At 35.2% G+C, this 16,544-nt stretch overlaps 1 protein-coding gene across 2 annotated transcripts in view; it reads right to left on the reverse strand.

The window, feature by feature from the left end:
- LOC150079387 (mitogen-activated protein kinase kinase kinase 20-like) overlaps positions 1–16,544 on the reverse strand; it is a 269,330-nt gene that overhangs the window by 195,782 nt on the left and 57,004 nt on the right. For both annotated transcript variants that reach the window (XM_090382216.1, XM_090382217.1), the window contains exons 3-4: positions 11,119–11,206; positions 5,260–5,364 (exon numbers count right to left, since the gene is read on the reverse strand). In XM_090382216.1, coding sequence (XP_090238342.1) covers positions 5,260–5,364; positions 11,119–11,206 — 193 coding nt within the window. The remainder of the gene's footprint in view (positions 1–5,259; positions 5,365–11,118; positions 11,207–16,544) is intronic.

The following is a 16,544-nucleotide window of genomic DNA, read 5'->3' on the forward strand; positions in this document are numbered from 1 at the left end:
CTGTCAAATTCATCTGTTGCCACTATCATTCTCCTGACTCCACTAATCACTTGGCACTTTGACTTCCTCTCTTTGAAACTTGCATTTCTCCAGTCCAACTTTCCTAACAGTGAGGTAATTTTCCTTGGTGATTTTAATGTTAACAACTCCAGATGGCTTTTAATGTTAACAACTCCAGATGGCTTGCTGGTAGTGTACTGTGCAAACAATGAAGTTCAGAGGAGGATGCGGGGGTTGTGGTGTTGTGCTTTTTCAAATGGTATAGTTTAGTAAAGCTTTGATGGTAGTCCAAAATGTAAAGATATGTAAACTGATGAGCACACCTTAACACTTTGAACAATTTCATGTATGCATATTGTCGTATTGCTTTGGTACAGGCCCACGTTTGTTTCAACAGGATAATGCTTAATGCCAAACAGTGGTGCAATTCAAGAATAATTCATGCATATGAATTATTCTTGTTGGTCATTCCAACTTACAAAAGTTGGAATGACCAACAAAGAGCCCTAATCTGAACCTTATGGAACACCTATAGGATGAACTTGGACATCGGGTGAGGATCACACTAATATCCCATATAACTAGTTCAGCTGTCACTGTTCTGCAGGAGAAATAGAGGGATACTCACTGCAATTTTTCTTCACTGGTGGAAAGTCTACCCAGGAGGACAGAGTGTGTCATAGCACCAAAGGAAGACCGACAAGCTACTGAAACACATCGCAGTGCCATAAATGTGAAACCAATGCTTGTCTGAATACCTTTTGAAGGGTACTGTATTTTTTTGAAATATTCTAACAATAACATTAAGATTAATATTCATTATCCTGGATTGTCCATAAGTTCATGTGCACTTTTAAAAGTTAATAACTCATTCTATGAGTGATAAAATAAAATTGTAATAAATATTTCAAAGTAGTTGGCTACAAATGAAGAAAAGTGAAATACACCCTGTAGCTAGCTGAACTAAAATCCATAATTGTTATTCAAACAGAAATTTGCAAAATCACTACAAAATTACCTATTGAATTGGATGAAAAAGCTAATGAAAATGGCTCACTTAATGATAAGAAGAGATCTGGAAAGCCAGCAGTTGTCAGATTGCCAATGATTTAGCATTTCATTAACAAGCCAGTGACTCACTGATGAAACATTAGACAGAAATCCAAAAAATTCATTCAAATAGGAAATTATCATTTCTAAATACATTGCTGCTAAAAAATTAATGTTTTAGCTTTAGAATACTGTTTACACTAGTAAAGATGTCTAATTTTATTTTATCACATGCAGATTAAAAGGTATTAAACTTCTGAAAAGAAGTTTAATAAACTCCATAAATTTAAACTCCATAAATTCACAAAGAATTTATGGAGTTCTTGCATTTGTGGAGTTCTAATATAGAAAACAACACTGACTGCTGTGATATCCCACAGATGTACCACAGGGGCTCAGTGTTGGGCCCTCATGTTTTTAATATTTACTGAGGCTACTAATGTAGGTATTTCAAGGTTGATGTCTAGGTTTGCTGATGATATAATGGTGGGAAGGGTGGTTAATAATAGTAACCAGGATTACTTCAGTTAATGATAATAATCATGGCCCCATGATTATTATCATTAACTACCTACCCTGCCCACTTTTATATCACCAGCAAACTTAGAAATACTCTTTTTTCTTTATCATGAAACACTTTACATCAATATATGCACTTTATAATTTGGCTCAGAACCCTGTTCTCAACCCCCATTGAATACCTGTGGTGTTCAATGGGGTTAAGAACAGGGTTCTGAGCCAAATTTTAACATCACTGTCTATAAAGCAGTCTTGCATGACCTTCACTGTACAGCATTGAGCACTGCTATGCTAATATTGTCAGTGCCCAATTCTGTAGCACTGCACCAGTGCAAGTGGCATACAATTGTCCAAAATGTCTTAGTAATCCATGGACTTCACAGTTTTAGGTACTAACAGCTGGTTCATACTTGGTCCCCCATACACTAATGAGAGGGGGTAAGTATGAACCAGCTGAAACAGCCCTATACCATCAGACCATCTCACCAAAGTTCATGGTTGAGATTATATGCTCCGACAAGAAGTGCTTTCTAGGCAATCCCCACACCAAAAGAAGTTCATCAAAACAAAAGACTGTTCAGTGAGATTTATCACTCTATAAAACCTTCCACCAATGTTCTAGAGTCCATAAATGTTGGGTATGGTACCACCCCAAATGAATTCCACATTGGTGACTGGTAATATTGAGATTATGCTCAGCTGCTCTACCACTCAAGCCAAGGCTATGCAGCTCCCTACAGATGTTCCTGTGGACTCCTGGACCTGCTCAGTGAAGCGTTCCACAGAAAATATGCACGAGAGACAAACTAATCCCTTTATAGGCCATTAAACATCTATGAGTTCATACAGCTGTCCATGTCTTTTTCCAACCTACGGATTTCACCATTGAATAACATCAGCCACAGTGGATTTTAGGAGATGCCCTACCAACTTCTGATGTTCTGATCCAGCCAAGCAGGCCCACAAAATTCCACAAGGTTCTGATCCACAAGCAGTCCCACATGCATTTTCTTCCCAATCTGGGCAGATTGTGAAGAAAGGTATCTTTTTAATTGTGATCTTTTTCTGGACTACAAAACTGAAAAGACGCCTTTCTTCGAGATCAAATGTGCACTCTTTCTTCAAGGAAGAGTGCACAGCACGCATTCCTTGAGTGGACTGGGGTTCAAGCCCGTGAATACTAAATACGATAAATATTTGTTTACAATAAATTGATGATTTATTGTAAACTCTACTGACTTGGTTGTTGTGCCGAAGTATAAACAGAAAATTTTTTAAAATTTCTTCTGGCAACTTAACAAAATTTGCATGGACAATTAGAAAATGCCTAAAATTGATTTTGCACTACAGCCCCCACATGCATATACTATTGACTAAAGGAATTAATGAACTATGTTTCTCACTGCTAGGGAAACAGTAGAAGGATCGGAACAGAACCAATCAGATTGGCTGATAAGCTAAACAAGTTCTTTACATTTCACATAAGAATGTATTTCTCAAGGGGAAAAGAGAAGACTGTTGGTTCAGTCAACAATTACTCTGGCACTGGTGAAAATTTCAAGAATACCATGCTGCTTTTTAATGTCCAATTTTAATGAAAAGCTGTTTGGTATAGTATCATTCCACTGCAATAAACTTTATGTAATATTTATTCAGTGACAAGTACTGTCCATATACGCCACACTGATGTATCTCAATCATGTTGTATATTCAAGCCATTAGGAAACTGAATAGGCATTAGAAAACTAGTGCTTATTCAATCATTCTCTACTGATGTGTATATAAGACAAATTTCAATCTGTAAATAAGTGACATATGCCAGTGTGCATCAATAATGTAAATCATAAGCATCTAAACTGATGCTACTTCAAATTCAATTTGATCTTCGCTAGAGCATGTAATACAAAATCATTTCATTTCATTTCTTTTTTTTTGTTATTGTTATTTTGTATATCCTCTTTTGAAAAAAGAGGATATACAAAATAACAGAGTACGATTGGTGTACAAGTTTTCAAATTCATCCTGTTTCTCTAAATAAAATTCCGACACTTTCTATTGTTACATTTTAATGTGGACAGTTTGCTTGGGCAATTAGCATGGACAATTAGTGTGGACATTATTCTATGAAAATTTGTATTGAAAATTAAGTTTATTTTAATTTTCAATCTACACTTAAGCATAAGATGGGAAAACCAGTGCAACACCGGATGTATTTCATTCAATAGTGAAACAGGTTTTTTTTTTTTTTTTTTTTTTTTATCTTCAGAATCTGATTTGTCAATTTAAGCATAGGGTAAGGAACTCTTCTAAATTAATCACAATTTACAAATTATGTCAGCAAAATAAGTAATTTTTTATTATCTAGGAACTTAATTTGTTATGCAGTTAGTATGATGGGTTTTTTACTAAGTAAACATCTTTACCAATATATGATCACTGCCGACTTTGACATGGCTTGTATGCCAAATTTCATTGAAGAATTATAACTGTTGAAGTTATAATTTCATGTCATCAGTTCTTCCTTCCCATCCTCCCCCAATGCTATTTGGAAACATGCTTAATACTTATGCTTGGCCATGGTACATTTCTTTGCATAAAAGTTGTTTGTTGTTTGTTTGTTGTTTGGTTTTTAGGAGCATTAGCAACTAAGGCCATATTGCTCCGGGATATGCGGTGGTCATTTCCTGACCTTTCCGCATCCTCCATATTTGGTGGTGACGGGCTCGAACCCCGGTCTAATCAAGAAGCATGTGCTACGCACTGCTGCTCCTTCCTACCTGGCAACTTGCATAAAAGATGAGTTTTTTAATATAAATTAAAAATAGTCATATTTTGTATAATCTTTTTTTTTCTTTGTTTTCATTCAGTTCCCGATTGGTTTTGGATGTCTTCTAAATTTATACAGTATCCATATAGATATAACAAATATCAAGAGAAAATATCAAATATCAAAAACTTATTTTTGAGAAAAATGATTCCTATCCACTAGTACAACACCGATGATATAACATAACTACTGTTTAAATCATAAGTAAATAGTTAATTCAACTTAATTAAACATTAAGTTATCCAAAAATAAATTGTTTTAGATTTCATAAACATTATCCAATGGATGACTTTAAATAGTTGGAAATTTTTTTTTAAATTATTACATATTAAATTGGCCTAAGATACTTAGATAGTTAAGCTAGTAAAAATACTGACTTTTTTTTGCCTTTATTGCAGATGTGGCTAATATGGCAAACAGATCAAGAAGGCCCTCCAAGAATATGTTATGAATAAACATAAAATGGTGAACAGGAGTTCTTACATAATTAAAAAAATGCCACTAGTAGTACTGCCTGGTCTTACAAACTGCCTCAGCAAAATGCTTATTGCGAGTAATTCAAAATTAATGCCCGCTCCTCTTTCTACATTCTTAAGTATATACGCACTCTTACTTAGATAGTTTTGGAGATCACATGTTATTATGTGGAGTAATAAAGTGAAATCATGAAGGACCATGCAGCAAAACAGTTTTGCATAGCCCTTAATTATTGTTTAAATACTTTGTTAAAGATATTGTTTAGATATGAAAAGAAAGCCTCTGGATTTAAAAAATAAACAATATATTTATAATTATAATTAGAATAAAAATTTTAATTATTATGAAAACCTATGGCTGAACTAATAAGTATAAATAAACCTTACCAGATGCAATTTCTATGCTCCAGGAAAGAATTCGTTCAAAACTGAGCATAGAATCATGGTCTTGTTGGGAAAGGAATGCATATAAGGAACCCATTTCAGCATATTCTATAAAAGAATAAAAATAAAAACCCAAATTAATTAAAGATAAAAATTGTGACTTTTTATATATTATGTATAAAGGGTGATTCACTACCAGTGCGACAAATTTGCAGGAGGTGTAGGGGGCACAAAGACGAATCGGAATCACATAGTATTGCAGTGTCCGAAATGCCTTCGTCATGCGGTAGAGGACGTTGAACGGGAGGTCGCGTGAACAGCGATCCCTCTAGAAGTCAGCATTTGCAAACCATTTCTGTTGAAGAAACCAAGTAGCAAAAATCCTCCGGAGTGGATAATCCGCAGCCTCCAATGACTGGACGTGTTGCAGATGGTATGAACTCATGGTATGTATGTACTCGGATTGCCTTCTGCAAGACGTAGGACATTCTCCTCATTGTCTGGCATCCTCGTCGTTCACGTAACCTTCTGTGCACACGTGCGAAAATCGCATGATGAGGAGCACGCCTGTGCGGGAAACATTCCTGGTACAAGCGCAGAGCGGTGTGCCCGTTATAATCCGCAGCTCCATACGCGAGGTGCATGTCAGCCAGTTCAACGTTTGAATACTCGTCCATCCTACTGCCTCGGGAACCATTTCACAAATGCTGACTTCCAGCGGGATCACTATTCACGCGACCTCCCGTTCAACGTCCTCTACCACATGACAAAGGTATTTCAGATCCTGCAATGCTATGTGATTCCGATTCGTCTTTGTGCCCCCACACCTCCTGCAAGTTTGTCGCACTGGTAGTGAATCACCCTGTATACACAATTTACATCATAGTGCTCATACAAAGTTAATTTGAAAGCGTGCTGATATTATTACTGATCAAGTTATTATTATTATTAGTTCTTATTATCAGCACTATTACCATTAACATCTGTTTATATGACTAATTTTTATCCCTATGTTTGTTGTGGGCATTCTTCTGGTGACGACAGCTAAAGCTGCCACTTGGGAGTTTAACTCTTTTGGAGTGAGTGTGAAAAATGTATGGATTTGAAAGATTCAGTTTTCAACTAGAGGTTGGCTCAGTGGAGTTAGTCTATGGAATTTTTAAAATATGTAAAAATGAAAACTTTATACACAAATAATTTTAAATAGTAATTTGTTCTTATTCTGATTTAACTATCCAAGATTAGGTGAAATTGTCAAAAAACAAATCAGAGTTTAAATAAGAGTTAATCCCCTTTCTATATCTATTTATTAGTATTAGTCATATAGTGCACAGAAGTCACAGGTTTTGGCTGCATTGGCTTTCTTTGCATGCCAAAAAAATAAATAAACAAAAAATATATATAAAAATAATAAACGACCTGTGCACTTTTCTCCTCATGAAGGCAACTATGCAGCTGACCAGAGAGAGAATAATTGTGGTCTAAAGCATCAGATTAGTGGAATGCAGAGCTGAAAAGCTCTGCATTCCACTAATATTAAAATTCTTTCTGGGCCCTTTTGCAAATCAAGTGAGCTATCCATCTTTGTATTCTTTAAAAAAAAGCTTTTTTTTTTTTTATTTTTGTGCAATCTCCACACTTGGATACAGTATTCCAAGTGCAATCTCACAATCACCTCATACATTGGAATTATAACCTTCCTATCTATCCAAGTTTGATAAATCATCAAAAGCATACCAGGGACATCTCCTTCTAATTGTCTACACTGTTCGGAGAACTCGACATCTGACGGCATCAAAAACTCTCATATTTGTTTCTTCCTTACTTGTTTTTAATTCAATCCCACCAAGTATATAAATCATTTTGAGGCTGTTATTTCCCAAGTGCTACATTAAAACATAACTGCCACTTTTTCTGACCATTGCTGGAATCCAAGTCATTCTCAAGAAGCACTCCTCAGAGCTGATCATCAATCACCAACTATTAAAATATCTTGAAATCTTCTATCAGATCAATGATTTCCAATATGGAATTTGTCAGTATTGATCTACATGTGATATAATGGCTTATGTTACTCATCTTTAGTGAAATTCAATGGAAAAGTTTACCAATAATCAAGCAGCTGCTCTTGATATTTCTAAGGAATTTTTTGTGTTTGGCGTAAAAATCTTCTAAACAAGCTCCCATTTTATGGAGTGCCAACTGTTTTTTGCAACTAGGCAGCCAGTTTTCTCTCTTCAAACTGCTCATTGCAGGTAATGACAGATTGTTCTGCCTTCTAACTTCTTCACAAATGCTGGTGTTCCACAAAGTTCAGTTTTTTTTCCCACTCTTTTCCCTCTTGTATTTTAATGGCCTTCTTCCACTTTCGCAACATCAGATGGAAGGTGTTCCAACAATCAACCACCCTTTGGCTAAAGGCAAACTTCTGCACATCTATTCTGCAACCATCCTTCCTCAATTTGAATTTATGCCCCCTCATGTGCATAGTCTGAGCAAGAGGAAGAATCCAAATCAGCACTGAGCTATCTCAAGCCATTAAAAGCCTTAAACAACTCAATCAGATTGCTTTGCAAGTGCCTAGTCTCCAGATGCTGCAATTTGTAGAACTGAAGCCTTTCTTGGTAAGAGCACCCCTTTGTTCCCCTCACTAACCTTGTTGCCTTTCTCTGTGCACACTCCAGCAGATCTACATCCTTCTTAAAAATAGGGTCGCCAGACCTGCAGGCAAAACTTGAGTTCTGCATGCAGGTCTAGCAGGTCATGCAGAAACCAGCAACACACCTTGAGGTGTGTCGCAAGTTTCTGACAATATAGGAACTATTAGCTGGGAGTGATCACAGAGTTCTCAGTTGGATAATAATACAAGAGGTAGCAGTTGTTAAAGGCAAAGGATGAGTTTCAATTTCAGGAAAGGAGATTATGACAACTTATGGTACTACAAGACCCGTATCGACTGAGGAAATAGATCACAGAGTGCAAATACATTACAATAATGTATAACTTCACATTGAATGGGGATTTTAATTTCCCAGATATTAACTATAACTTGTGGGTTGGCCAATCACACACTAGCAAGGTTTTTGTGGATTTATTGGATGATTGTTTTCTACAGCAGTGTGTTCGGGAGGCAATTAGAGGGAGCAATACTCTTGATCTGATTATCAGTAGTGATCCTTCATGCATTAAAAATTTGCAGATAAAGGAACCACTAGGTGGCAGTGATCACAGTGTACTGAAGTGAGATTTACTCAAAGAGGTAACTACCATCAGAGGTAAAGGAAAGGGTTTTTGCTTTCGTAGAGGTGACTACAGTGGTCTGAGACGGTTTTTAAATTCTATACAGAGGGACCAACTAATGATGTTAACAACAGCAAATTCCAAATGGGAAGCATTCAAAGAATTAATCTTGGAAGCTACTAAGCTTTTCATATCAACTAAGAAATATTGTTCAAGGTTTAGGCCTAAATGTACGTCAGATGAACTAATTAGACATGTGACAGAGAAGAAAAATGCACGGGATACATATAAATTAACAGGTGACACAGAAGCCTATGATAGATATAAGCTGGTCTGTAACCAAGTCACATAGGAGATTAGGCAGGCAAAGGCAGATTACAAGAAATCTTTGGCAAAGGATGCAGAGAAAAACAGCAAAGAGTTTGTACTTATGTAAACTCTAGAAGGAAAGGGATGAATCAGATTGGTCCACTTGATATCGATGGTTCAACTGTTCATGATCCTGCTCAGGTAGCTAAAAAATAAATGAGTATTTTGCATCTACATTCGCACATGAGGAGTTATACAGGGAGGGGAATACCAGAGGTGCATTAAACTCAGGCAGTGAGCTGTTTGTTGTTGTTATTTGGTTTTTAGGAGAATTAGCAACTAAGGCCATATTGCTCCGCGGATATGCGGTGGTCATTCCCTGACCTTTCCGCATCTTCTGTATTTGATGGTGACGGGCTCGAACCCCGGTTTAATCAAGAAGCGTGTGCTATGCACTGCTGCTTCTTCCCACCTGGCTACGGAGGCACCTGGCAGTGAGTTAGATGATTTTGTAATAACTGAGAACAAAGTGGAGGAGAAATTGTTGAAGATAAACATAAGAAAGGCAACTGGAGTGGATGGGATCTATCCAGTTATATTAAAGGAGGCAGCAAAGGAAATAAGCAAACTGTTAGCCATAATTATGAGAGCTTCCTTGGACTCGGGTGAGGTACCCATGGACTAGCGATATGCAAATCTGACCCCAATTCACAAATGAGGATCAAAGGGCGACATTATTTTGTTGTTATTTGGTTTTTAGGAGCATTAGCAACTAAGGCCATATTGCTATGGGGATATGCGGTGGTCATTCCCTGACCTCTCCACATCCTCCATATTTGGTTGCTCACGGGCTCGAACCCCGGTCTAATCAAGAAGTGTGTGCTACGCACTGCTGCTCCTGCCCACCTGGCTACGGAGGCACCTCATCAAAGGGCAGCACAAGTAATTATAGACCTGTTAGTTTAACTTCTGTTCCAGGAAAATTAATGGATGTACTGGTTAAAGAAGTACTGCAGGATCATCTAGACAAAAACTGTAGTAATAGTTAAGACACAGCATGAGTTTGTTAAGGGAAAGTCTTGTCTGACCGATTTGACTGGATACTAATGTGGTCACAAAATAACTGGATGCAAAGAATAATTTTGATATCATATATTTCGATCTTAGAAAGGCTTTTGATATTGTTGCACATAGAAGACTGCTGCTCAAATTGGAGCAGTGTGGCATTGGAGGCAAATTGCTGCTATGGATAAAGGGATGGTTGAGTGGGATAAGACAGAGAGTGGTAATCAATGGGCACTGCTCTTCATGGACTAATGTTATTAGTGAAGTCCCCCCAGGGTTCAGTGTTGGGTCTATTGTTGTTTTCTGTATTTATTAATGATATTGATGATGATATATCATCATTTGTTGTTTACTTGTAGCAAAAGTTAATATTATATTCTGTACAAAAGTTCAATGCTATTAATATCTCTGATGAAGTATTATTGCATATTTTTTTTCTTTCATTTCTGGGCAAATCACTGATGCCACACAAAAACTAAGGTCATATTCAGAATCAGCATATCCAAATTCATAAAGAAATATCGGGAAATTCAGAAAACAGAATTTTTTTAGAATTTGTTACATCGTGTTATTAGAAACCAACTTTCTGCAGGGTATGCGGTTTATAAATGAATCTTGTTATTTAGAGTTTTTGTTGTCCTGCCTAGTAGTCAGATAATTGCGTACCATTCAAGTTCATACAATTTTGTATAAACTAGAATACCACAAGTAAATTGTATGCATTCTTACAAGACAGGCAATTTTCATGCATATTAATAGTTTGCATGACCAGCAGTTCCACAACTGGCAGGATCAATAGCTTATAGGGACAACAAGGTTAGTTTGAATGCAAATGTTTGACTAGTGATAGGCAAAATATGGTTTTGAAAACTTTGTTTAGAAAAGAAAAAAGTGAACTTTAAGTAGCCCACAATTCCTACATAATTTTGACTGGCTCTGCTGAACATCAACATATCAAACTTATCTAATCTTTAAAAAAAATTTAAAAAAAACTGCTGAAAGTGTTACAGTATTTTAATCAGAATAACTGAATGAGTGTGTGTGTGTGCGAGATGAAGGAAGAGGAAATCAATCAGTGCCAGCAATCAATACCGTAAATCAAGCCATTTTGACATGGATTCTACATGGACCACGTATTTTCATATCTTTCCAATGCAGTGTTCATATATGTCCAGTTAAAAAATCCATGTAATAAAATAAAGGTTTGTTAAACTGAAACATTTAATAATATTAATAAAATTAACTTACCAGTAACAATGCAAAAACTTGGAGGAACTGTAACTGCACCAAAGAATTTTATTATGTTTCTATGACTTAGTACACTTAGAACTTTGGCCTACAAATGAAGTATTTATTAATAAACATAAATGTTAAATCAACATGAATAAGTGATAAAGTTATGTTATTCAAAAAACTATTTTCCCTTGACTTATTTTAAAATTTAAGTTTCATAATAAACTCTGTGAACTTCAAAATGAACCATTCTTAGCATGCAAAACATTAATATTAAAAAATGTAATAAAATTCAAATACAAACAAGCCTTTTAACAAAAAAAAAAAAAACCTCTTTAATAATAAATATGTGGAAACTAGTACTAGCAAATGAAATGTTCAATATACAGCATATAAACAATTGAAAGAAAAATTCTCTTCCCATTAGAAAGGGGGGCAGCAACTGATGGTGCCAAATAAATAAATAGTCTCATGAAAAATGAAGTTGATGCTAATAAAATATTAATATTTGTCCAAGTGGTGTGTAGTACTGATTTTAAGTAAAAAGAGTGACACTCACCAAAATGGTTATCATTTATCACAAGCAGTGAGTTGGAAATATAATAAAATGAATCATTATTAATAAAGAAAAACTTCACTATACAATAAGTGATTTAATTTTATATATTTTGAACCCACCTAGGGGGGGGGTCCTCAATAGTGGGCATAAATAACAAAATAAAATACATTGTAAAATAATACAATAGGTTGTAAATTCACAATACGTTGTAGAGGTAAAATACAAAGTATTTTACAGAATGAGGTAGACAATGGTGTTGACAAGGTCCACCTGGTCACACAGAATGAGAAGATAGAGATCCGGGCTGTGCCTGGACTGCAGTTTTTTCCCCTCTACCTGTTCTGTTATTGAAATCTACAATTACAATAATGACCTTCCTGGGTTTGCTACTTAGTATAATTATCTCATATTGTGGAATTATGCACAGATCCACGCACTAAGTAGTAAACCAGTTTGTTTCCTCATAGCCATGTACAGAAAAAGGTTATGCCCAACATGTACAAGGGCTTTATATAGCTTGAGGCTTTTGCTCTAGAATTAACTATCTGCTGTCTACTTCATTTACTGCACATCTCATATATCTTGTTGCTATATTGTTTAGGTCTTCACAATGCCCACCAATAAGATGCCAAAAAGAATGAAAACATGAGAATCTAGCTAACGGCAAACACTTTAAATAAAAGCAATATACAGTAAACCCTAAATTTAATGAACCCTGATATAACTGGGTCCATTAAAATTATTATAAAATTATTAGAAATAGGTAATTATTATTAAAAATTAATAATAATTACCTATTTCATTATTGTTTTGATAATTACCTACTTTTATTTTTATAATAAAATTCAGGATATTGTAGTCAGGAAATTGCTTTTTATTCTTTCTGAAATGTGTTCAAATAGCTGTCTCCCAGATTACAGATAAGAGCAGGCGGTGACTTGAGAGCTGAACATGACTCGGGACACTAAACTGCAGGTCTACTGACTCGCTTTGTTTAGGTCTCAGTCTGCCTCAACCTATTGTGCGGTCAGGTTGTATACAGAGTGTTTCTGTGATTTCTGAATTGTGACTTTATTTATTAAATAATTTTGCAATCCTTACAATTAAAAATGGCATCAAGCATATAGAGGAGTTAAAAGAAAGCATGTGAATTTAAATATGGCACAGAAATTAGAGCTAATTGAGAAATTAGAACAAGACGTCTCAGTAGCACGCGTTCGTGAAATTTACGGTGTAAAAAAACTGTTTCTGATATCTGTAAATCAAAGACCGAATTGCAACATAATTGTAAATTGTACAGTGCTGTATAATGTATTAAAGCTTTTTTTTTTACATTAAGAACAATAAAAAATGCCCCTCCCCCAGGTTACATTCGATTTAACGGACTTTAGGCATTAACGGATACCCCCACCCCATTAGTCCATTAAATCAAGGGTTTACTGTACTTCTCCATTACAGCAGTGCCTTTTATTTCAAGTTGTGCAATAACAAGGCAACTCATGGCAAAATGTCTCCACAATATGAGATCGATACACTAATAGCAAATCCAGTTTGCTCATAGCTATTTCAAAAAGAGGTTATGCCTAAACTACATCTAAGGATGTTTTCCTGTTGCAGCTAAAAGTTATAGGCTGCCAAATTTGGATAAAGTCTCAGTAAATCTTGCCAGCATATTTTTACTATTTTCATTCCTTTTGAGTGCATAACTAGTTTTTATGATCAATCAGTGCCAGCAATCAATACCGTAAATCAAGCCATTTTGACATGGATTCTACATGGACCACGTATTTTCATATCTTTCCAATGCAGTGTTCATATATGTCCAGTTAAAAAATCCATGTAATAAAATAAAGGTTTGTTAAACTGAAAATAATCAAGGCATAAAACAATACAGTTGTTAGATTTTGATTATACCAACAGAAGCCAGTTCTGTTTCTTATCATTTTTCAAAGTTCTATTGCAGTAGAAGTTACCAAAATGTCTATTTTGTCACCCTTTAGATATTTATATTCTTCATCGCTGAGATGGATATGTATAGGTCACTTGCATATTATACTTGTCTTACATCAGTACTTTCCTGGTAATGTCAGCATCCAAGATACAAAAGTGCAGATCTTGCTGCTAAATATCCTGACAGTGGATCATTCTGTCATTCAAAAGTGCCTTACACTGACTACATATCCATTATTAAAACAGCATATAAGAAACACTGGGCACCTCCGTAGCCAAGTGGGAAGGAGCAGCAGTGCATAGTACACGCTTCTTGATTAGACCGGGGTTCAAGCCCATCACCACCAAATACGGAGGATGTGGAAAGACCAGGGAATGACCACTGCACATTCCCGGAGCAATATGGCCTTAGTTACTAATGCTCCTAAAAACCAAATAACAAACAAACAAGAAATACTGATGTGAACTGTGTAAAACTCAAAATTAATAATAAACTCCTGCAGATAAAAAAAAAAAAGAAATGATTCTGGCAAGACTCCGCATTGGTCATTCCCATCCAACTCATCTGTATTTGCTTATGGGAGATAGCCCTCCTCAATTTCCGTCTGCAAATCCCAGATAACAATTAAGCATATCCTCAATGAATATCCTCAACAATCAAGTATCTGGAAATCCAGCTTAATCTCTTTATTCAATTCATAAGAATCCTTAACTTTAACTCATTCTTGGAAATAATAGAAATTTTGAAGAACTATTCAACTAATTGAGATGCATAATATATATATAATAGTCTCTGATAATTATAATGTGAAGATTTAGTTATAAATGAATCACGAACAGACACAATATGGCCCAGGAGACTCTTGTGCCAAATTCCCCCCCATTATAACAACAGCAACAACATGCATCGCTGTAATCAATTCAACAAAATCAAAACTGATGGAACATTTTTAAAGTTAACTTTTCTGATATTCATGAGATCCTGATACTTGCATGAGCATCCTATTTTGGTTTTCTCAATCACCAGTGAACTACATATCCATTTTAGTGATTAAGGTTCTTTTAATTCACTTATTGACAAGAAGAATGCACATCCTATAGTTTTCTTCAGGCCTTTAATTACACAGTAGGAAGATTCTTAGCTGATCTCTATCAGCTGTTCGTTTTTAAAATTTTAGAAGTGTCCAATTAATTATCGATTTTTCTTTTTTTCTCTGGTTCACTTTTCCCACCTCTTTTGGACAACTGATTCTAATTTCCATTCTAAGTCATGATCACTTTTAAAACCAGATGTTGTCATTGCTCTTAAACAAATTTAATTTAAAATGGTTTTCTGAAGCTCTAATATTTGGTGGAAGTTAATAAAATATTAAAGAGAATAACAATACAGTGTATCCAGTGACAAAATTTTTAATAACTACGTATGGAGCTTTCAGGGTAAATCAACCCCTTCTTCAGCAAAAGACAAATACAAAATACTAACAAAATACGTCTAATTTTTTTAGTATTTTATATACATCTTTTGCTGAAGAAGGGGTTCTTTACCCTGAAAGCTCCATACTTAGTTATTAAAAATTTTGTCACTGGATACGCTGTATTGTTACTCTTTAATCATGGAATCCAGTACCACAGGTCCATTTGCCTTAATAAAATATGTTGCACTCATGACTGACAACAGTGGTTATGATCACCATTTATCTGTACCATGTGGAAATATCTGTACCATGTGGAAAAAGGCCTGTGCTCAAATCCTGTCAATATGGGAGGAATTTTACAGGATTTTTTTAAACACTATGATTGAGTTCAGTCTTTTCATGCAAGAGCTTTTGTTTTTATCACCTGGAACCCAGGTTTCTTCACGCACAACAAGAAATGTTTTTTAAATTTTACTTTAAAAATAAAAAAAAAAACAACACATACAGATGATGCTAAGGTTGTGTAGCTAAGCCATTTCTTGTTGCTTGTTTATAGTATTACACATACATAATCTTTTAATATCCCACAGTGAGAGGTTTAAAAAACTGGATTGAAAAATAACAGGTGAATTTAGATTAATACAAAGAAATAATTTAATAAAAAAATTAAACAAAACAGATAAAGGCATATATTCAATTTGCCAAATTAGAAGGCAAGGTAAAATTATACTGAAATTAAATTTACAATTAAACTCGATTAAATATTAAAAAAAAAAATCTGTAAATTGGTTTCTATGCAAACAACTTATTTGAAACCATGTGTTCAGTGTAAGAAACTGCCAATTTCAAAGGTCTGTTTTAATGCATACAGTAATTTCATGTTAAAATGTTATTTTTTAACACACTATAGTAACATTGGAGGATTTGTACTACACTCCATTTGGACTGCCAAGTCCTTAAATATCTAGGCAAAATGAATTTTAGACTTTCATATAATAAAATGACTAGACAAATATCAGCTGACAGTCCCTTACAGGTGCGATGCCCTGGGCTGTTCTCCACTCTACCAATGCCAGCAGCAGCAGGACCAGTTTGTTGTGCACGCTTGTCCTGACCTGTACCAAAGAACATGACTGTCTGTTAGTAACTTCTCCCTGCCCTCTTACTTTACTACTGCCTATGATATAGAGGGTGTTTCAATTAAAATGCAAGTTGGTTTATCCTTTTTAGGTTTAGGCTATTTGTCGTCTGTCCTGACCTGTACCAAAGCACAACTGTCTGTTAGTAATTTTTCTACCTGCCCTCTTACTTTACTACTGCCTATGATATATAGGGTGTTTCAATTAAAATGCACCATGGTTTATCCTTTTTAGGTTTGGGCTATTCGTCTGAACCTTTTTGTCATATTTGGGTTTAAATTGGACCAAGTAGTACCATTTCAATTTCTAAATTGAAACTTTGCCCAACAACTGCTTTTTTTATCAATGGAAAAGTCAAGGGAGAACTAGACAAATTCT

This window comes from Mastigoproctus giganteus, chromosome 10 (assembly GCF_048544385.1).
Source record: "Mastigoproctus giganteus isolate SK-2022 chromosome 10, ASM4854438v1, whole genome shotgun sequence".
NCBI classification, from domain to species: domain Eukaryota; kingdom Metazoa; phylum Arthropoda; class Arachnida; order Uropygi; family Thelyphonidae; genus Mastigoproctus; species Mastigoproctus giganteus.